Below are 24,255 nucleotides of genomic sequence, written 5' to 3'. Positions count from 1 at the left end.
AAACCAGAGCTACATGAACAAATGTCAACAACTGCAGCTAACAGTTAGCCGAGAAGGCTTTCTGGTAGCCAGCAACATTCCTGTACAGTGTACAGGAATCAGCGCCGCTAGTAAGGCAGAAGTAGTAGACCCTCATCGAGCACACTCCTGTAACCAATCATGCTCTTGACTGAGGTTAGGACCTCCTACCTCCTCATTTACATATGGACACAGAAATACAGAAATAAATATATGTAGGTGAACAGAAATACAGAAATACAGAAATAAATAAATGTAGGTGAACAGAAATGTAGAAATAAAAAAAAACATTTATTCTTTTATTTATACTTTTATTTATTTATGTATACATTTATTTCAGCATTTATTTATTCATTTATTTATGTATTTATTTATTCATGCAGTTATTTATTCATACATTTATTTATCTGTTTCAGGATTTATTTATTTATGTATTTATTCATGCATTTTTGCGTTTATTTATTTATTTATACTTATGTCAGGTTTGGTCCTCCACACTCCACAGTAGCGTGTACGTTCTGCGCTTGCGTGAGATGCAATAAGCCATCTTAACAGCAGGTGGCACTAGTCTCGTGCCAGTACTCCAAAACATGAAAACAGGAAATGACGGAACGGAGTGCATATTAAAACAAAACGCACACAGTATTGGTTCTGTATTTGTTTGACCCAAGAAGACGTTTGTGGACCAAATACTTGGCATTACTTGAAAGATGATTAAGGCTGAGCTGACACTTCCATTGTGTGCTCACGGGCTCGTTATTATACGAAAATGTGGTTATGTGGTTTCTTTACCATCGTCACTTCCGCTTCTCCCACACACCGCGTTGATTTGCTATCACACTGCCAATCAGAATGGTCACACAGCTAGCACACAGCCAATCAGAGAATCCAATGGCTCAGATGGCCAACAGCCAACCTCCTCAGACTTTGCATGTTGAATCGAAGCAGACGCTGTCTGTGTGGTTCCAAAAGCTTCCAACGCGGCTGATTACACCGAACAGATTTGTTCCCAAACTTGTCTGAATCTCCCCAAACGCTTCAGACGGCCAACGTTTAACCCGGTATGTTCCTGCCTTTAAGGTGTTTCGTTTGAGACTCAGAACACAGGAGGTGGGCTCTGCAGTGATTGGCTCTGGTGCGCACAAATTCAGGGGGTGTGGCTATGGTCGACAATGCTTGTGGAATTCATAAATCATTTGTTAAATAATGTATTAACAGTATCTTTGTAGCCCAAACAAATCCGAGGTTGCACAACCTCCAATACACACACACACACACACACACACACACACACACACACACACACACACACACACACACACACACACACACACAGAGCTTTCTTGTTTTAATAGAGAGAAAGGAGATAAAAGAGGCAAGAAATGCATAAAGTTAACTAGAAAAAATATAGAAAAACACAAGATATTTATAAAAAACAAAAAACAAATGAGTGGAAAGTTGCATAAAGAAAACTGATGCCTCCACAGTGTTATGTGCAAATGTTTGAAGTAATGTCCTCTGCACTCCAAAGTACCTCACTCTCCTCAGCAGATGGAGGCGACTTTGGCACTTCTTGTACTGTGTTGTCAGTCCATTCAAGTTTATTGTTAAGGTGAACTCCCAGGTCTTTGTATTTTACCATCTCTATGTCCAAACCCCGATGTTCACTGGTGTGGTCTGTTGTGTCTTCCTCTGGAAGTTGATCACCACCTCCTTTGTTTTACTGGTGTTAATATGCAGGTGGTTGCATTAACCCAGTTAACAATTTCGTAGATGACCCCCCTATATTCCTGTTAATTCCCCTCACACATCTGGCCAGTGGGGGATTTGTCACCCTGACCAATAGTAGCTCAAAGCTGGATCTCCTGGCAGTCTTTGCACCAAAGTGGCTCATCCTGAAACAGATCTTGTCCCAGAATTCATGTCAGCTGTCATTTAAATCTGCTAAAACTATAGTCCTACTGTACAGATGATGTAACAGAATGATATACAAACTGCTGCTTAATGTTGCAGATTACACAAGTTGTCACAGGTTCTTTGTCCAGCATGAATACAGCCTGTTTATACTTTGTTGAAGCATGTCAGTCTGTCATGACTCTTGTTTAAGTTGATGTAGTCATCTCCACAATGTATCATCTCTGTCAGGGCGCTCAGTATCAGTGAGTCAACGTCACTGTTTAGGTTGATTTCATCATGGTAGTTCTTTACAGGGAAGATGCAGTTCTCTGGAATTCCCAACTTTGCTTTGAACTTTTCCATCTGAGTTAAAAAACAAACAAAACATGTGTTCAGATTACAAATAACAACTGCTCAGGACAATAAAAGCTTTTTTTCTCACAGCACTGATCTGATCAGTTGTACTGATAGTGATGGGCAGCTGGATAAACTGCTTTAACCTAGAAGAGTGAGACCAGCATACTATACACACTTCTTTGGCATAGCTAGCTCAGAAAAACTTCCTTTACTGAATGCTGAGGCAGAAACAATCAGAGCCTTTGTCTATTTGCAGTGTTTTGTAGATTTAACCCTCTGAGGTTGACTGAGGTTTCAACTTATGTGAAGGTACTGCCTTCAAACTATATACCAGTTTTTAAATTGTGTTGATCGGCCAAGTAATACCGGACTTGCGTTAAGTAATGTACGCAGCATTTCTTTTGCAAATATTGCTGTCATGCTTGGTGCAGGAAGACACGGTAAAAACTGGCTTTTCTCACTAAACTGGCGTAAGAGTGACAGCAACAGTGACGGTGATAGACAGTGTTAAAGATAGCGAGTTTTGAGAGTTGAGACTTGAGACATTTGTTACATGTAGTGTGTTTGGAGTGTATAGTTAGTGTGTTGTGTAGTGTAGTGTGTTTAGTGTGTAGTGTTGTCAATTTTTTGTTTTGTGTGTCAAAACAATGAGAGACTGCTGAATGTTGAAGCAGTGCAGCTCCTTATTGAACTGAAAGAAGCTGAGGGAGACCTGAAACCTGAGGCAGGGCTGGACTGGTAATCTGGCATACCAGGCTTTCTACAAGGTAATACAGTCAAGACTTCAATAAGCCTTGGTTTACAGTTGATTTGTTGAAGCTGTTGAGGAAAAAGAATAAACTATACAGAAAATATGTCTCAAATCCTACTCCACTTATCCGTGGTGTTTATAAATCCTATAGGAATAAATATATTAATTCCATTAGATTTGCAAAAAAAAATGTAAGAGGTGTTCAAAGGATATTAAAACCACGTGGAAAGTGATAAATCAGATGTTGGAAAGAGAAAAAACTGCCCCAGAGCTACTTTATGTCTTTTTGTTTGGTGAGAATTGGTTATGAATTAGCTAACAAAATATCTGCATGTCATGGTAATTCACTGGATTTTATTCCTAGACATTTCCCTATTATTTATTCTTTACGGACCTCTGATATCCCCCAAAAATTGACATAATTGATGAACTAAAAACATCTTCAGCCGGTCATGATAATATTACTGCATGCCTTGTCAAACAGGTGAAACAGTCAACACTCGCTCACATATTTTCTCTGTCTTTGAAAACAGGCATTGTACCAGAGGATTTAAAAGTTGCCAAAGTTATTCCTCTGTTTAAAGCTGATGATCCATGCTGTTTTAATAACTATAGACCCATATCTTTTTTGCCCTGTTTTTCAAAAATATTAGAAAAAATTATTTACAAAAGGATTCTTACTCATTTAGATTCTAATACAATTCTTTACAAACACCAGTATGGTTTCCAGAAAAAACAATCCACTTATATGGCTCTGCTTCACCGGATTGACAAAGTTACTTCTGGACTTGAAAATAATTAATTTACTTGTAGTATTTTCATAGACTTTTCAAAAGCTTTTGATACAGTAAATCATGATATTTTACTGGAAAAGATGTATAAATGTGGTTTTCATGATACTACGCACAAATGGTAAAAAAATTATGTTTCCAACAGAAGACAGTTTGTTTGTGTTAAGGGTTGCTATTTCAACAAAGCCAGACTACTTTGTGGGGTTCCACGGGGATCCATTCTGGGACCATTATTATTCCTTATATACATTAATGATTTGTCTAATGTCTCTAATATACTTTCTTCAGTAATGTTTGCAGATGATACAACTCTAGTTCTCTCTCATTTAAATTTCAGTTCACTAGTTAAGGATGCTAATGTTGGTTTAACTGCCTACGCCACATGGTTCAGATTAAATAAATTATCTTTGAATGTAAAAAAAATCTAATTTTATCATTTTCAATGGCAAAAAATCATATTCTAAGGACTTATCTAAAATTTCAATTGAGTCTGTTGAGATGCCTCAAGTGTCATCTACAAGATTCCCGGGAATTATTGTGCATGGGAGTTTGAGTTTGCAAGAACAAACTGACTGGGTTAGCAGAAAAATAAATAAATCTATTGGTATAATAAGGAGGGTCAGTACTCTTGTCACCACAAACTGTCTCCTTACTCTTTATTACAGTTTAATTTAGCCCTAACTTTTATGTTGTAATATAGTTTGGGCGAGTGCTTTTCCTAGAACTGTCTACAAAATCTTGGTCCTCCAGAAACATTTTGTTAGAATTGCAACTCCATCAGAGCCACACATACGATCTGCTCCTTTATTTCAAAAACTACAAATTCTTACTATTTTCGAACATCAATATTTTTCAAATATGTGTTTTTATTTATACAATAAATTCAAGTGAAGGGAATATTCCTGAGCATTTCAAGACCTACTTTAAAGCAAATTCACAGGTTTATTCCTGCTCAAATCAAATCAATTCTATTTAAATAGCCCAAAATCACAATCACATTGCCTCAGTGGGCTTTACAATCTGTACAGTGAACAACATCCTCTGTCCTTAGACCCTCGATTCGAGTGAGGAAAAACTTCACATGTTGATGGAAAAAAAACCTTTCAACAGGGGAAAAAAAACAATGGAAGAAACCTCAGGAAGAGCCACAGAGGAGGATCCCTCTTCCAGGACGGACAGACATGCAATATGTTGCGTGTACAGAAAAGAGCAACTCAACTCATCAATTTTCAGATCTTCATCCTCCTAAATTCCTTACCTGCAGAGGTCAATTTTGAATAAGATTTAGGGGAACCAAATTATGGAATGGCTTTTCCCATCTGGAAAAAAATTGTTCCTCTATAAAAATTCTACAAAAGAAACTTAAATGATCATTTAACTGTTGTTTTGTAATTGCTTTTTTATTGTGTTGTTGTCCATGTCTCCATGTTTTATTTTGATTTACGCATGCTCAAAGAATTAATAAATTAAGGGTTTTGGCCAGTATTACCCTAACAGACACACACATAAACTAAACTAAAACTAAACTTAGCAAAAAGTATGCCCACATTGAATAACAGTAAGACAGTGTCAAATGCTTTTAAGACATAGCTGCTTTGCATGCATTCATAAAGCAGCCCGTTTTAAGCCTTATACAAATGCATGTTAAAGCTTTTTAAAGGAGGGAGCACCTTTTAACCTGAGCTGCTATATCAGAGACAACACAGAGCAGACAAAACTGGTGTTGAGTACATTTACTTATTTGCTTTCCACAACGATTATCTGATCGTAACAACTATGTTACACCCCTGCTGACTTATAAAGTCAAGCAGGGGTGTAACACAGTTGTTCGCAGGATTGACAGGGTTTGTGAGCATTTTTTCCAGTCAAGTACGCTATCCACCATGTGAGTAAACATATGTACACCTCACCACAATAATTAGAGTTGGGTTTGGGATAATGGTAAAATACATTCCTACGGGGAACACATACATAAATTACTAGTCGGTTGTGCTCCGCTAATTATGAGGGGCCAGTATAAGCCAAAAATGCCAGGGCCGATGTTTTGTCCCAGTCCAGCCCTGGCCTGAGGCGTTGCCTGCATTTCAATGTAAATAATTATATACATATATATTTGTAAATTTCCAAAACGTATATTCAAATTTAGCAAACAACAATTTCTTTTTGGATACTGAGTAATATAATGGTTTGTTAAACATATTTGTGGTTTTCACAGTAAAAATCTTACTTTTTCCTACCAGATTTTATGTTTATTTTGCGTGATTTTAGGTCCATTGTGTTAATACAGTTAGTCAAAATGAAAAAATAACTGTAAAGTCAGACAAGGTGAGGTTGTGCTCTGTCAGTGCGGACATCGCACACCACCACCAGGAATATTTCTCTCTAACGTGCGCTCACTGTGCAACAAGCTGGACAAGCTTCAGCTGCTGGTGGGGAAAAACAGAGGCTTTTCTTCATCTTTTGTTTTGTGTTTTACGAAGACATGGCTCTGCGGATTGATACTGGACTCTGCACTGCAGCTGGCAGGCTTCCAACTCTTCAGAGCGGATCACGACTAGGGATGGGCACCGAATTCGGTACTTTTATTGGTACCGACCGAATTCCCCCCGAAGTACCGAGTATCGATTCACGTGAAGTCAATCGGTACCACATTTCGGTACCTGAACGCACCTTCACGGGCGTCAGTAAGAGCGGAAGTTGCGGCGTAAAGCACGTTGCATTCTCTGTCAGAAAGGCAACAAATGTGTCTTCAAAATAAGAGCTTTACATTGCACCCCATTGGAATTTAGAACTGGGTTCTTAGCGAAGGTCTTTTAATTTGAAATTAGAGACCGGTAGTAGCTTGCTGCTACAACGAAGCAGTGTTGCCAACTTGGCGACTTTCTCGCTAGATTTAGCGACTTTTCAGACCCTCTTAGCGACTTTATTTCTAAAAAGCGACAAGCGACAAATTTAGCGACTTATTCAGATCATCAGGGGAAAGGCGAGAAATATATTATATTGTAATATGCTGCTCAGAGTCATCGCAGTCCACAGCTCCTCTGCAGCAGCGCCGGGGTCTCTCCCGTCTCTCACGGCTGCGCAGTCGGCAGGCCGGTGTGTGTGTGTGTGTGTGTGTGTGTGTGTGTGTGTGGGGGGGGGGGGGGGGGGGGGGGGGGGGGGGCTGGCTGGCTGGGGCAGCAGGAGCGGACACCGCGGCTGCTCGCGCTGTGGATTTGAGACCGGATAGCTGCCGTTTACTCTGTTTTGATCTGTTAATTCTCTGACTTGTTAGTCTTTCGCGGTTCCACTGGTACTTTACCAGTGATAGGATGCTGAGTCTAGATCTTCTCTCTCACTCTTTATCTCCAGATTAGGATGTTCCTCTATCTTGTAAAAATGCACATAGTTCGTTTGATCTTCTCCCTCCCTTTACTGTTGTTACTTCAAATATGCTTGTCTCTGTAGTGAGTTTGTGATTATTTGGTAAAGATTTCTCTATAAACCTTTTCTATATGGTTTAAAATAATGTCCCCCTCACTGCATGAGACACAACCAGTAAGATATATGCAAATTGGTACGTGATTACGTCATCAATATGTAAATGAGCGTGTGACGTCATCTAGCGACTTTTGGAGCTAGTGCTAGCTACTTTCATTGGAAAAGAGTTGGCAACACTGCAACGAAGACAGCTACAGAGACCGAGGAGACGCTAGCATCTCCTAGATCTCTGCGGCTGTCCAGTTGTTCATCTTGAGACGCGGGTGAAGTGATGGACTGACGGCTGTGATCAGCTGTTTCCTGGTTTTAAAACTCCCCGGCTGTTGCTAGCACTATAGACACATATATACATAGACGCCTCATTGAGCGCTGGACTGTACGTCGACGTCGCCGCTATATTGGAGGAGGCAGCTCAGCCCCGTGAACTAATACGAGTCAGTGAAGTGAACTTTATAAAGCTCACTTCTACAAAGTGCCATAAGTTAATGCTCCTCATTTACACATTCACACACGTATGTTCACGATATATTCAGGAAACAGATACGAACCAAAAACAACGTAACGTTCTTTGATGACTATAAACATGAACTACTCCTCAAATGTTCAGTCTACAGGTCCGCACCAAACCACAATATGTATTTTTATAATGTTTTTACCAGTTTTTATAGCTGCTAATGTATGTAACGCTGTTACTGTGATGATACAAGACAGTTAAATATTTAATCTGTGTCTGTAAAAACCAGATCCTGACATGTAAATATGACATCTTTCTACCATACTGTCAACTTGTTAGATTAAATTAGTTTAAGTTTAGATAACTGACTTCATATGAATCAGAATCAGAAATACTTCATTGATGCCCTACGAGAAACTGCAGCGTTACAGATGCTCCCATTAAAAGTCAAGAATATGCAGAAATATAGTACTACTACTACTACTAATAATGATAATAATAATAATAATAACCAAAACTATATATGGTGCATATTTATAATAGTAGCCCACTTCAACTTTACTCTTTTTTTACTATAATTAAATTTTATTTTATACAATATCATATGTTATGATGTTCTTTCATGGATTATATCTCTATTCTGCTGAAAAAAAGAAAGCAGGTTCACTGCTGCTGCAGTTTCTTATCTTGATTTGCAGACTTTTTTAATTTTTTGTCGCCATGATTGTAATTATTAGTACTTAGATCATCAAAAATCAAGCATAATGTGACCATGGATAGACACTTCAAAAAATATTCAAAATTCAGAAGTTTTGACTATTTTTTTTTTATACAAAGTAACGTTAATTACCACACATATACGCAAAAAAGTACCGAAAACAGGTACCGATATGTACCGGTACCAATTCGCAGGTACCGAGTATTGGTACCGTATCGGTTCAAATGTGAAAGGTACCCATCCCTAATCACGACACAGAACTTTCCGGTAAGACTAAAGGTGAAGGTACCTGTTTTTACACTTACGGTGGCTGGTGTAATGATGTGACAGTGATCCTAAAGCACTGTTAACATCATCTGGAAACACTCATCATAAACTGCAAACCCTTCTACTCCCCCGTGAGTTTGCTTAATTCATTCTGGTTGGTGTTTCCATCCCACTGCATGCCGAGTGTGGAGCGAACTAACCTGGACTCTTTGGTGATTGTACTTGGTGCCTTTAACAAAGGTAACCTCAGCCATGAGCTACCCAAATTCAAACAGTTCATTAACTGCCCGACCAGAGAGAACAATATTCTGGATCACTGCTACACCATGGTCAGCGGTGCATGTCACGCCTTCCCCTGCGCTGCACTGGGCCTCTCCGACCACGTCATGGTCCACCTGATTCCATCATACAGGCAGAAACTAAAGCTCTGCAAGCTGTGGGGAATCTGCAGGCGTATTTGGACTGTACAGCTTAGGATGCCTCAGGACTGCCACCAACAGTCTGGATGAGTACACAGAGGCTGTGACGTCATACATCAGCTTCTGTGAAGACTGCTGTATTCCATCACGCACCAGGGTGACTTTGAAATGAACTGAACGATTTCTACTGTCCCTTTGACAGACAAAGGGACAGTCCTGACACCATCTCCTACGAAGGTGCTATTCCCTGCAGTGCTGATGGCGGTGCAGCTGTTCCCTCCGTGCTGACTGACAGGCACTCCATTTATTTTTTGTTTTGTTTGTTCCACTTTGTTAAGTGTCCTTGGGTACCCTGAAAGGTGCTATATTAATAAATCTATTCTTCTTCTTATTATTATTCTTATTTTATTATGTCATGTGCCAGCCTGCTTCAATGTCTCCACCATCATTCCCGTCCCCAAATAGCCAAGGACCACAGGACTGAATGACTACAACCCTGTTGCCCTCACCTCTGTGGTCATGAAGTCATTTGAGTGCCTTGAGCTGTCCTACCCCAAATCAACCCACTCCTGCACCCACTGCAGTTTGCCTACAGAGCCAACAGGTCCGTAGACAATGCAGTAAACATGGCCCTGCACTACACCCTCCAGCATCTGGACTCCCCAGGAACATATGCCAGGATCCTGTTTGTGGACTTCAGCTCTGCTTTCAACACTATCCTCCCAGCTCTGCTACAGGACTAGCTCTCTCAGCTCACTGTGCCTGACTCCACCTGCAGGTGGATCACAGACTGCCTGTCTGACAGGAAGCAGCGTGTGAAGCTGGGGAAACCTGTCTCTGAATCCCAGACCATCAGCACCAGATGCCCCCAAGGCTGCTTTCTTTCTCCCCTGCTCTTCCCCCTGTACACAAATGGTTGCACCTCCAGTCACCAGTCCGTCAAGCTCCTTAAGTTTGCGGACGACACCTGGGCTCATCTCTGGCCGGGATGAGTCCACCTACAGGTGTGAGATTGACCATCTGGTGACCTGGTGCAGTCAGAACAACCTGGAGCTTTACACTATAAAGACAGCGGAGATGGTCGTGGACTTCAGGAAGAACCCAGCCCTACCCGTCTTAGTCAACTCTGTGGAGTCCTGCCTCTTCCTGGGCACCATCATCAACCAGGACCTAAAATGGGAGCTAAACATCAGATCCCTCGCCAAAATAGCTCAACAGAGAATGTTCTTCATGCTGCAGCTGAAGAAGTTCAACCTGCCAAAGACGATGATGGAGAACTTCTACAACGCCATCATCTAGTCCATCCTCATCTCCTCCATCCGCATCTGGTTCGCTGCTGGCACTGCTATGGACAGGAGCAGACTGCAGCGCATCATAAGCTCTGCTGAAAAGGTGACTGGCTACAACCTTCCACCTCTTCAGGACCTGCACAGCTCCAGAGCTCTGAGGCCTGTAGGTATGATTGTGGCCGGCCCCTCCCATCCCGGTCACAGACCTTTTGAGACTCTTCCCTCTGGCAGGAGGCTGCAGTCCATCAGGACCAAAAAGTTCTGCCAAATGAACAGTTTTTTCCCTTCTTCAGTGGGGATCCTTAACAGTTCCCAGGTCCCACCACACTGACACTGACTCTTGCACTCATACCCATCACTGCCCTGGAATGTATGCATTACAATAATGCAGAATTTGTAAATATCTTGTAATTTTTCAACTATCCTTTATTTATTTATTTTTTTAAATCTCTTTTTTGTCTTTTTTGTACAGCTCTTCCATCTTTATTTAGTTATCAATCACCCCAAACTTATGTCTCTGTTTGTTTATATATTGTTTATATTGTATATGTAATAGTCACTTTTTATTTATTGTTTATTGTCTCAATGTATGCACCTTCTGCACCAAGACAAATTCCTGGTTGGTGTAAAACCCTTCTTGGCAATAAATCTTTTTCAGATTCTGATTCTGATGTTGTTGACTTGCTCAGATTGTTTATTTGATCAATTTACTTTGATTTATGTGCCTTACTGTGGTTGAGTAGACTAGGTAGTTAAATGGTTTTGTCATTTATCTGTTCTAAGTGTGTTTGTTGTTAATATTTCACACTTTGTTGTGCTGTTGATCCAGAGTCTTTTGAAAACCGGATGCACTATTCATGTCTGAAACCCTGTTTGGCATATTCTTGGTGGAGCAGAGAGATGCTTCTAAATGCTCTTAAAGGCTGTGGTGTAGCCAGAGGAAACATGAGCATCATCTAATATGGCCACTATTGGTCATAGCTGCAATGTGAGACAAATGTGTCCAGAGGAATCTGCCCAAAGGGCAAGACACGATTTTTGCAGCATATTTACAAACTTATACAAAAAGACACTGCAATCCAAGGCTCGAGATTTGATCACACTGGGGCCGGGTTGAAATGGCACAACAGTAAAGCTAACTGTTATCTTCTGGGCAAAATACGTAAGTTTCTCCCATGCAGCGTTACAGAAGTATGTCATAGTTTCAATGCTTCAGAGATACAGTACACAGTTTATCTTCAGATAATGTAACAGTAGACATCACATTTATTTTTGCTTTCCTGATCAGACAACTGTATTTGTTGATTTATAGTCTAACTAATAAATACTTTATTTAGTCTCTCCATGCATGAGATTAATGTGGCTGCTGCCTTAAATTAAGGTAGACAGTAGCCTCATTGTCAGGTCACTGCCTACCAAAGCAAATGTTTCACTGTAAATCACTGATGTGTGGCTGTTTGGAACAACAACAACACACACCTCTGTGATAACATTGATAAATCATATGCATGTAATGCCTGTAGCACTGACTGCATATTTCATATATTAGAAAAGGTGAATGTGACAGTGATTCTGTCTTTATCAGGTTGATGCACACTTGTACTTCTGAACATAATAAAGGATTTAAAGGTTTAAAGGAGTGAAAAACTGATCACCGGTATCTGATCAGTGATTGCAGTAACCATAATTCTTAATATTACTAATTAAACATACCTTTTCCTTCAGGTGCTGGACCTTGTAGACTTTCTTTAAATCTTTTTTGATTTCAGGACAGGCCACATCAATTTTGGTGAAAATGACCACTTGAGGAATTCCTGCAGGAGAAGAGAATAAAACAAACTGCTGTTAGTGACATAAACACAGCTGCTGTTTCTCTCATTATGAAGCTACAAACAGCCACAGGAAGTGACTGTTGGATACTAACGAGCACCACATCAGGATCATAGACAGCACGATTGATTAAAAACACAGAAAAACGAGACTCCTGGCACCTGACATGGAGTAGCCGCAGGTCCAACACGCTCCGTATATGTTAACTTATTACTTTGAGTAGGACACAACATTTTAACTTTTTGGTGGCATAACTCTGCTGCGCATATATTGTAGAACCACTTATGTGTGTTATGGCGAGTAAAAAAGAAGAAGTCGGCCGAGGCTGCAGCGCAAAGTTTAGCTAGCCCATCACACAAGCAAACGCTCATGGCTAATGCTAGAGCTACCACCACCCACCACCCGGTGCTCTCATTATCGCCACAGCAATCCGAGGAGAACGCTCTTGTCCAGCTACTTAAGCTCAGATGGAGTCTTTTCATTAACAACTGGCCGATATAATCAAACAAGAGATGGTGACTTTTTGTTCTGAAATCAAACAAGACCTCGAGGCTCTCCGACAAGACACAAAGGCTGACATCATCTCTCTAAAAACTGAGTTCAGAGTTGAAATGGCATCTATGCACTCCATACAGATGGAGATGTCAACTACTGTTTGGGAGATTGAGGGCCTGGAAAACGGCAGACCCACTGCATTCATAGCCTCATTTTTTCTGCGGAGGTGTTAGGCGAGGAGATACCGAGCCCTTTTGTGCTCGACCGTGCTCACAGAACTCTGGCTGCAAAACCCAAACCTGGCGACCACCCCAGTCCCATGATTGCGCGACTACACTACTACTCAGATAAGATCCTGCAGTGATCCAGAAACAAGGGCAAACTAAAATTCAGAGAGGCAAGGATCCACATATTCCCAGATATGAGCGCCGAGCTTAGCCGCCGCAGAGCAGCTTTTAACCCTGTCATGGTGAAGCTCAGACAGTTGGGCATCAAGTATGGCATGTTTCATCCAGCTGACATACGTCTCACCTGTGACAGCATCTCATACTCCTTCAAGTAACCTGCAGACGTGGAAGATTTCCTCGCCAGACGGAGTCATCCCTCACCCAAGACGTAGGAAAACGGCACCGGTGTTTTGTGTTATATGCAAATCTCTCCTACTAGAAGTGTAACCCATAATGATGCAGCTATTTTTCTGCTACCTCGAACTAAATTAAGTTTTAAGTTTTTTGCTTCCCATCCAATTACCATCATCATTATTATTATCCTTTTTACTTATCTATTTCATGTCTTCTTGGACTCGACTTTTGATCAGTCCCTCATTTATTCTCTATAGACCTATTAATAATGAGGAAGGAAGAGAGACACAAATTTATCTATTCATTTTTTTTTTTTCTGGTATAGGACATATTTGGATGAACATTTACACTAGCAAGAAACTGACTGCATATATTTTTTCAGAGTCTTTTTGATCCTAGGCTCAACTGAGGTGCAGAACTGGTATGTTCATACATTTACATCTTGTTATGCAGCTCACAAGCTCATATCCTGGTTTCTAGTAGACCACAATATTTTATTTGTGTGTGTGTATATTTGGTTTCCTTTATTATCATGACTGGTTCTCCATGTTTATATCTGAATATTGAAGGCAGGGATTTTAGTATTTCTTTATTTGTGACTACTGAATCATATAACACTCTAAGGAGCTGAGATTCGCAGCATATTAAGGAGTGGAAAGGAACACAAGTTATTGTTATATGCTTATGATTTATTGTTATATATCACAGATCCCAGAATATTTTACTGCATATTATGACTTTATTAGATCGTTTTACCAAGCTTTCTGGGTATAAGATTAATGTCTCGAAAAGTGAACTTTTTCCGTCAACTCTGCTGCACAATCACTCTCTTTTAACTCCTACCCTTTTAAGGTGTCTGCTCATAAATTCACGTACCTGGGTATAGTTGTAACTCGGAAAATCTCAGACCTTTTTAAACTTAATTTTGCTTCTCTTTTAGAGTGCACCAAGATGGCCCTTGACAGATGGTCTACACTTCCTATCTCATTAGCTGGAAGAATTAACCTAATAAAAATTAACGTATTACCCAAATTCTTATACCTCTTCCAAACTATACAAATCTATATTGACAAATCTTTCTTCTCACATCTCAATAAGGTTATCTCTGACTTCATTTGGAAAAAGAAACCACCTCGTATCCGTAAGGAATTTTTGCAACGACCCAAATCAGTTGATGGGATGGCTTTACCCTATTTCCAACTATGCTATTGGGCGAGTAACCTGAGAGCCTTGGCTTATTGGCCTCAAACCTATGTTAACAATGAGGCTGATGCAAGCCTCCCACTATCCCTCCCAGCCTTGATGTATTCGACAGTACCTATCACACCACGCTGTGCATTTACTGCCCCCCTAGTCTATCAATCTCTACGTATATGGGTTTAGGTGCGAAAACACTTCGACTGGCAGGCTGGCTCATTTTGTGCCCCAGTTGTGGCAAACCATTAATTTCCCCCCTCACTTAAACATGACTCTTTCTTAGTCTGGCATGAGAAAGGTATTGTCTCACTCAAAGATCAGTACATAGCAGATACTTTTGCCTCATTTGACCAGCTCAGAGCTAAATTTGATTAACCAAAATCAAATTTTTTAAGATTTCTACAGGTCCGGAATTGGATTCGTAACCAAACACGATCATATCCTGCAATCCCTGAGCAACAGCCCATGGATCCTTTGTTTCCAACAGCTCCATCTCACAAAGACATAATATCCACTATATATATGAAACTCTAATCCCTAAGGTTGGCATCTATTGATGCATTGAGAGAAGCACGGCATGAATTTACATATTACAGATACTGAATGGTCGGACATATTTTCAAGAATACACTCCTCATCAATTTGTGCCAGACATGGCCTACTACAATTCAATGTTGCACACTGACTGCACTTATCTAAAGCCAGAATCGCAAAGATGTATCCAGGAATGGATAATTTTTGTAATAGATGTAATTTTTCACCTGCAATGTCAGCTCATAAATTCTGGTTTTGTCCGAGACTCTCAGGTGACTTGTCTTCTATATTCGATGCCCTATCCAAGATATCTAAAAGACCAATAAACCCGAACCCTCTCACAGCCATATTTGGTGTTCAATGTGAGGGTGTTCAACCTTCCTAGGGCACCATCTGATTGCACTGCTTTTGTCACCCTCTTGGCAAGAAGAATAATTTTGCTTAATTGGAAGCAGGCTGCCTCGCCTTCCTACAAACATCACATACAACTAACTCCTGAAGCTAGAAAAGATAAGACTAGCTTTAAGACGTCCTAATGATAATTTCAGCCGCATATTCTCACATCTTGTCTTTGCTTTTTTGTTGTTGTTAGTTTTGTTTTTTTATTTCTGTTTTGATTGCTCTTGTCATTGATACAAGGTCCATTCATTTCCTATTTTTTTTTGCTTATCCCCATGAGTGGGTGTGGGGGTTGAAAAGAGTTTGTTTTTGCATTTCTGTATGTATGCGGTCACATTTTCAATGGTGAAAACCAATAAATAAGTGAAAAACCCCCAGAAAAACAGATTTCTGTTCTCACCCAGATCACTGGCTTCGCTCCTGATGTCCGAAAACTTCTGCACAATTTCATCACTCATCACAGACAATGTGTTGATATCAATGACAAGAACTAGAACGTGAACTTTGTCATTGATACTTGGGTCTTTGTTGTAGAATGGATCGTCCTCTGACAGCCTAGACTCAGGATCGAACTGGAAAACAAATTTAAATCTGATCAAACGACAGTTGAAAAATGTATCAGTGAGTATATAACTGAAAGGAATAAACACATTTAAAGTCAGTCAACTGATAGTTTTAATATGTAAAATAAAATAAAAAATCACATTGATTTTGTAGCAGAAACATCTGCAGCAGCTGTACCTTGTAACTGTCCCTCATGTGTCCTCTCAGAGCCAGTTTGACGTCGTCCACAAGGACTCCATCTCTTTTTTCCAGGCCCATCATGTCGTTGAAGACAAAAGGATAAAATGACTGTCTGTCCTCTTTTGGGATCTTGTAGGTTCTGAACTATAATGATCATATGGAGAAAAGTTCAGTAAATATGATCAATATAGAGCAACAACAGACACATCAGTACCCAGCTTTAGTAACTGAAGTAGATTTTGTTTAGCAGCTTTGGATTCATTAGTTTGGTTCAATTAGTTTTAGAGCTCGACCGTTAAAGGATTTTCAAGGCCGATACCCATGCAAATATTTTTTGTATTTTTGTATGTATGTATGTATAGAATAGATTAGAATAGATTTACTTTAATGATCCCAGACTGGGAAATTATTATATTTTTACTATATATATGTGTGTGTGTGTGTGTGTGTGTGTGTGTGTGTGTGTGTGTGTGTGTGTATATATATATATATAAATATATATATAAATATATATATATGTATATATATATGTATATATATATATATATATATATATATATATATGTATATATATATATATATATATATATATATATATATGTATATATGTATATATATATATATATATATATATATATATATATATATATATATATATATATATTAGGGCCGGGACTTTAAGATGGCAGAGGGTGAGGAGGACGGAGACGAGTTGATCCCGAGGGATGCAAAAGACAAACTTGGATAATAAACAAATACAGTAACAGAGAAACATTACTCTAACTCTAACATTACTTTTTAACCAGCACAGGATACAGCAAAAATGCAATTTCTACTAAACCAAAGTATGGTGATTAGTCAAAATGATTAGCTTAAAATGTATGTAGCTATAGCTGCTACTACAGAGTGGGCCTAATAAAAATACCACTTTTGAAACTGCCAGTTATATGAGACACTGGTTGATGGATAGAGTACTTTATTAATCTCAAAGGGAAATTAAAGTGTTACAGCCACTTGACATAAATCAAAATCCAAAAACAATGAGGTAGGTGAAAGAAACAAATACAATAAAAGGCTGAATTATATAGAATAACTAAACAGACTAACTCAAATATCAAATATAAATTATAAAGCTGAAACTAGAAGACGAGAGAACCTTAACGAAAACTATGAACTAAAAACAAAAAACAAACAAACAATGTTTTGTTGCTTAAGCTTATGTATTCAGTCATTATTCAATGGTATACTAAAATCCATGTGATAAAAATTGCTTCTCAGTGTTCTCAGGTCAAATATTTATATGCGATTAAAATGCGATTAATTTCGATTAATTAATTACAAAGCCTCTGATTAATTCGATAAATTTTTTTAATCGATCCCGGCCCTAATATGTATGTATATGTATGTATATGTATGTATGTATGTATGTATGTATGTATGTATGTATATATATATATATATATATATATATATATATATATATATATATATATATATATATATATATATATATATATATATACATATATATATATTTATATTTATATTTATATTTATATTTATATACATATATGTGTATGTATATATATATCTATATATATACATACACATATATGAAAAAGAAAAGATACCCATAAAAAGGGAAACGTCTTATGCATCTATTGCATTTATTTTATTTAATTTTCTATAAATTTAATATGCCTTGATACACACACACACACATATATATATGTATGTACATACACACACATATATATATACATATATATATAAACAAAACTAAACTATGCGACGCATGGTTGAAGGGTGTTTCGTCCGCTTTTATTTTATTTTCTAAATATTCATTTATCGGCCATTAAAAATGCCGATACCGATAGTTTGTATGCCTAATATCATCCAATAATATCGGCCCGCCAATAAATCGTCGGGCTATAGTTAGTTTGTATTCTGTGGATTTTAACTTTTCAAACTGACACAGAATGAAAACTCAGATACTCTGCAACTCAGCTGTAGAAAGGTAAAGATTGACCTAGAAAAGGAAGAATAAAGGACAGCAAAGAAACCTCAACACAGCTTAAAGAGACCAGAGTTTCTGTCCGACAATCAAGAAGCATCATCACGCCCTGATCAGAAGCTGCTCTGAATCGATTAGTAGTCAGACTTTAACATTCTGCTAACAGATAGCAAGTACCCAGTTATTTGAATGTAATGGTCTGCGTGGTTTTTCGGCAGCAGGCAGGAGGAGACTTGATAAACTTATCAAAAAGGCCAGCTCCTCTTGACTCAGTGCAGGTGGTAGGAGAGAGCAGGATGATGGACAAGCTGTCATCGCTGCTGATGCAGGACTCCTGCCCCCTGCAGGTCACTGTCACAGCACTCGGCAGCTCCTTCAGCAACAGACTCACACACTCCAAGTGTGTGAAGGAGAGATATCGCAGGTCCCTCCTTCCTGCTGTCAGACTTTACAACCAGCAGTGCTCCCAGTGGACCTCACTCTGCACTGTGAAATTTATTTTTTTTTTTTAATACTGTTTTGTACTGTTTGCAAGAGGGTCTGTAACAAATACCCATATTTATTGTATGTATTTGTGAATAAAAACTCACTGCCACACTGTACATTTTGTACAATAACATGTTTATATGTATATGCAAATATATTCTGTTTCTTACCTTTTTAATTATATTGTTATTTTTTTGTAGTATTCTGTCCTTTGGCTGTTTTGGCAAACAGATTTCCCCATTTGTGGGACAACACAGGAATAAAGGTAAGGAAAGATTCCAATTGGTGAACTGTTTTGTTTTTGAAGTTGTTCAGGAGTTTCCAGACTAGTTGGACAGCTGGATGAACACAAAGTGTGCGGCTTTGAAACCAGATGCTGTGAAGCAGGAAAGAAGTTTCCTTGACTAAACCAGACAGAGGTTTTTTTTTTTTACACATTTTTTTTATATACTATTTATAATCCCACAAGGGGAAATTTTTTCCCCCTCTCACATTACACATACAGGCGTCCATCCGTCCACTTTTTAAAACAAAATTTCCCATCCACGGGGCCAACCAAAGCAGTCTCATCTGCTTCTTCGTTCATTGTTGTTGTCTGAAGTCATGAACCATAGTTGGTGCTCCAGTATAATCGGTACCCCTGAAACTCTTCCAGTGAGAAACGCTCCGCAGTGCAAAAATTAGTGCGATTAAAATGAGTAAATTTTTTAACGTGTTAATTTTTGTGTAATTAATTAATCTTATACCATGGTCTGGGGGAATACTCGATTCTGATTGGTTGCAGGGTGTCCATTAACCCCTGATATATGGACACCTACTAAGTAGTTCCAGTCAAATTGACTGTTCACCGCTGTAAATTAATGCACTGGCTGGCGTATCAAATCTTAATATTTTATTTCCAGCACTGAGTTCAGTCCGTCAGTCCTTCAGTGTCTTATCCTCTGAACACCACAGGGTGGCGACTGTAACACACAAGCTGCAGAAAGTTCACTTCCCCTCTAAACTTACTGCTACGTGAATAATCTCACATCCCATTCGCTGTTCAGCTCTCTACTTCAGGCTGCGGCCACAGTAACGTTACACACGGCCGGTCATTTGTTCGTGGAAATCTTGCTATTGCTATAGCCTAGTCTCATAGTGTAGTTTATTGCAGTCTTTTATTTTCCTCTTAGATAGTGTGTTGTAAAGCCTATACATTTTTTTACCACTAGGCGAGCTCTTACATGGGGATATGTAGTTTTCTGTGCTTCCTCCATCTAAGCGGTGTACAAGTCAGCATCTCCTGTTAGAAGAACGTGTTGTTCTCGAGCTCTGTATGTTGCCATATTTTTCTGAGCATATCATAAAGGCTACCACTCGGCACATCATCCTGTGTGGTCCTGGTCATTTTCCAAGCTACTACAGAGTGATTTTGTTTTCTCTGGTTTTGTGGAGTTCCCATCATTGGTGTGGTTTTATTTTGTGAGTTTGTTTCTTTATTTAGTTAGTAGATTGTCAGATTATCATATTTTCACAGCCTGTTTGTTTGTCACTCTATCCTGAAGCTTTGGATTTTCAGAAAAAAAGCCTGTGAATTTCTACTTGCTCTGCATCTGAGTCCTCTTTCTAGTCCAGGCCTGACACCGGTGACCTTCAAGTCCCCAAGCCAAGTCCCTACAGACTTGTAGGATGGAACACGTGATGGATTTTTTCCTAATTAACACAATATATAACTTCTTCATACCTGTCTGGTGAAAGATGAAGAAGAGACATGATCCACCAAAGCCTGTCTGTACATTCTGCCTTGTAAGACACTCTGGACAGAGTTGATGAAACTGGACTTTCCAGCTCCAGCTGGTCCATGAAGAAGAATCCTGATCTGATGTCTGTCAGTCGGAGGTTTGTAGTCCTTCACATGCTGCAGAGTGCTCTGATTGTCTCTGTTCATGGAGGGAAACATGCAGCACATCAACAACACAAACAACACATTATTATTGAACATGTATTTTTAACACATGGAGCCCTGTTATCACAAATTATTCTCTCAAAATACTTTTTGGTTCATAATTTGTGCTCTGAAATTTGTGTTTTTACACATTTTCAATTTTCTGTTTGATTCCCAGATGTCACAAAACAACTGTGAAGTTTATCAGGACGTCATCTCATAAAGACGTGATCAGTAATCAATCACAAGTTAACTTGTGCTGACAAACTCACCCCCAGTGAATCGTCCTCCACGGTTCACTCAGAACTGAAAAATACATTAAACATGTTCAGAAAACACAAAAGATCATAAAAACATTCAGTATTAATGAAACAATGGGAGATTTTTCCATCAATAAGAGCTATTTTGTATTTAAAATAAACTCACAGTGTGAAGGAGGTGGAAGAGATGGAGAAGGTGGATGAGAGAATAGTCTCGAGAATAGTCTGGAGAGTAGTCCTCCCATCTCTGGACATTTTGTGAGAAAGTATGTAAAATGAATGAAGAGAAACATTTAAATTAGGGCTGTCAAATAAAATTACAAGCTTTGTGATAAATTAATCAATTGCACACCAATATCTGCTGTAAGCATTTCAAAATCTTTCAGTGCAAATGTGTTTTGGTAGACGACCGGATCAATTAATAAATATTATAAACTTGAGAAGGAGATTTAAAAGGTATTTCCACAACTCAGATTTGCTCCTGTCAACATCTGACGCTCCACAGTGTGTTTTGCTATTTTTCTGATCTTTTCTCACAATGTTCTATCGTTTTTGACAAATAACTTGATCATGTGCTTAAAGGGATAGTTCGTGTAATCCGGAGCCCTCCGTAGCAGACACGCAGGACTTCTATTTCTGGCGGATGCCGGAGCCACGATGCAATACCAATATATCCTCCGGTTACTTTTCAAAATAAGACACTCTGTGTTGACGCTAGGGCTGCAGCTAACGATTATTTTAGTTGTCGACTAATCCATCGATTATTTTTTCAATTAGTCACGATTATTTTGGCAGCATCTGTTTCGACTTTGGTTTTACCTTCATTTCTCAGAGCAAATTGAAAACCCATGAAACATGCATTTGAAAACATAATATTTGAAACACAACTGGGTTTTTAATATATCAATTGAACTAATCAGTACTAATTATTACAGTTTTTTAATGATTACGTATCTTACAAATGAATTATTATGTTATAAATCATTGCATTAAGTGGAGGTTTACTATTCAGTGTTATATCCATTTTATATTATTACTGTTTTGTACTGGTTTAATATCCTACACATGAATTAGTACTGATATCGTTTCTGTCAGAGAGAAACCTCTTATTTGCAAATTTGACTTATTTTTTCATAATTGATTTTACTGGCCACCATTCACGTCTGTCGTATTATTAACCAATGAATGTATTCAAAGAGCTCGTCTCCAGCCGGCCTCTTGTCTGATGACACATGGGGGAGCATGAGTTCACAACAACCACACTTGTTGTTGTCATTCGGGATCTGTTGCATTTTTTATAACTATGAATTTTAATAAATCTCTTTTTGGTTGCACACTAATGTGTATATGACATGAATATGTCTAAAAAAAAAATGCAAATCCATTTCAGTTTGATTTGCTTGTAGGTTTGTAGGATGTTAGAGAGTAGAGTTTAGATTCTCTGCTCCAGCATGTTTTTTTTAATCTATTTTTTTTAATAACTCATCTACAAAACGCAAATCTCTCTCCTCCCTCCATTGTTGTTTGTGTTTGTGTCGCTGCATGGCGTTGCACGAGAGTTCTCCTCATGCTGAAAACGTGGCGAGACACAAAAAGAAAGCAATATTATAGTAATGCACAGTGACTAGAACAAGTAACTTTAATCTGATTACTGGTTTTGAAATATTAACGCAGTAGATTACTCTTTACGGAAAAAAAGTGGTCAGCTCATAATTACAGTTTATGTGTCTGGCCGGGCCGGGCCGGGCCGGGCCGGGCTAGGACTCAGGTTGGGTCGGGTCGGGCTTGATTTTTTAGGCCCGATCTAAGCTCTACTACAGAGTCACACCTACCACACCTTACTGCCCGACAATGCTCCCACACTTTGGACGTGTTTGGTCTCGCTTCTCCTGCTCTCCGCAATATGTTCCGCCATCATTCATATTCTTCTGCTGCTTCTTCTGTGGAACCGTCTTCTTCTTCTACGCCACACTGTGGTGCGCATGCTTAAGCGATTTGCTCCGGCTCAAATCTTTTTTTTAAAAATGATGATAATGATGATAATAATAATAATAATAATAATAATAATAATAATAATAATAACAATAATAAATATGACGCGTCGGCACAAAAGTTTCGAGTTGACACATTTTTATTGTGGACGTTATCGATTATGTCGACTAATCGTTACAGCCCTAGTTGACGCCAGCACACAAATCTGATAAAAGGGACAAATACAAGCTCTTCTACTAATCCTTCCGTTGGGAACACTTCCTGCTGTTGTTTTTATAACATGTACCTATAACTGGGCTCGCAAGTGATTATGTGACTATCGCATGAACTCCTCGACCTTGCGATGCCAGTTGTTGACAGTACTGCGCCATGGTGGACTCAAAGCGCAACCGGTGGGGGTTCCAGTTTGACCCTGAATAAACTCTGCAGCTCCTCAGAACACAACAATACTTCTGTTTGAGTGACAGCTATCACTACCACTGCTAACATTCATGCTAACAAATTAATTAAAGTTCAGTCGCTTCCTCGTTCAGCAGAAGTGTTTATTGTTTTCTGTGTTCGTTTGTGAACCATGTTCAAGTCTGACAAAGACACTATGCTCTCTCTCTCTCACACACACACACGCACACAAATGTGTGACGTGACGTGGTGACGTTTGCAGAAAACAATTTGACCCGATCTTTTTTTGATGAATTTTTGTCAGTGTAGATCTGCATGTGTATTGTGTAAGACGGAAGCAGGCCTAAATATTGCAACAAAGCCAAATGAGACAGAAAATAGAATCTGTCCTGTTGTGTCGTTGTCATGGGAGTTCACATTTCTGAGTTTACGACCTGCTCCTGAATGCACCATGAAGCGCACCAACGCACTTTCCTGTTCAAAGCGATAAAGACGCGACAGTCAGAACAAACACAGTCAGGAAAATCAGTGCGAAGTACTGCATACTACTCGGTTCGGGTCCGCTCGGTGGATAAACAATCAATGATCCATGACACAGTTCTAACACGATCAATAAACATTTTGTCTCAGAGTGTCTCTCGCGTTTACTTTCGTTTTCATCGAGCTCTTTCTCTCTGGATCCGAACGGGTTTCTGGTTCTGCCGTTTAATCCTGATTTCTCAGCACAAACTCACACACGTGTCTGATGACGACACAGAAGTCAGATTAAAGAAGAACTGTGTTTACAGCTAACTGCTACATGAGCTAACACACTGAACACGTACCGTGCTGCTGCAGACCATCAGCCAAAGTGAAAGTAACTGAACAAGGAGGAAGTTCAGCTTCCTTATATGGTCCGAGGAGGGGCAGCAGCTGATTGGCTCACAGGAGCAGAGCCGGTCCGGATCGAACCTCTCTGGG

General features: G+C 39.2%; 2 protein-coding genes across 2 annotated transcripts in view; both read right to left on the bottom strand.

The window, feature by feature from the left end:
* Window positions 1–24,255, bottom strand: part of LOC115574089 (NACHT, LRR and PYD domains-containing protein 14-like) — a 915,401-nt gene that overhangs the window by 183,801 nt on the left and 707,345 nt on the right. The window lies entirely within an intron of this gene.
* LOC115574109 (interferon-induced protein 44-like) lies at window positions 1,351–24,255 on the bottom strand. Its single transcript, XM_030405358.1, has 8 exons — window positions 24,120–24,255; window positions 21,071–21,151; window positions 20,917–20,950; window positions 20,444–20,639; window positions 16,218–16,364; window positions 15,877–16,048; window positions 12,154–12,254; window positions 1,351–2,277 (listed from the first exon to the last, which is right to left on the bottom strand). Exons 2-8 carry the CDS (start codon window positions 21,147–21,149, stop codon window positions 2,080–2,082), a joined length of 927 nt encoding a protein of 308 aa, XP_030261218.1. The 5' UTR covers window positions 21,150–21,151; window positions 24,120–24,255; the 3' UTR covers window positions 1,351–2,079.

The sequence above is a fragment of the Sparus aurata genome, chromosome 22 (genome assembly GCF_900880675.1).
Source record: "Sparus aurata chromosome 22, fSpaAur1.1, whole genome shotgun sequence".
NCBI classification, from domain to species: Eukaryota; Metazoa; Chordata; class Actinopteri; order Spariformes; family Sparidae; genus Sparus; species Sparus aurata.
This window is presented reverse-complemented; position numbering and strand designations above follow the sequence as displayed.

Coding starts and splice junctions, on each gene's coding strand:
- LOC115574109 (XM_030405358.1), bottom strand. CDS start 21,149: ATGGGAGGACTACTCTCCAGACTATTCTCGAGACTATTCTCTCATCCA. Junction 16,365..20,443: donor CTTCATCTTTCACCAGACAG/GTATGAAGAAGT, acceptor TGATCATTATAG/TTCAGAACCTACAAGATCCC. Junction 12,255..15,876: donor GAGCGAAGCCAGTGATCTGG/GTGAGAACAGAA, acceptor CTTCTCCTGCAG/GAATTCCTCAAGTGGTCATT.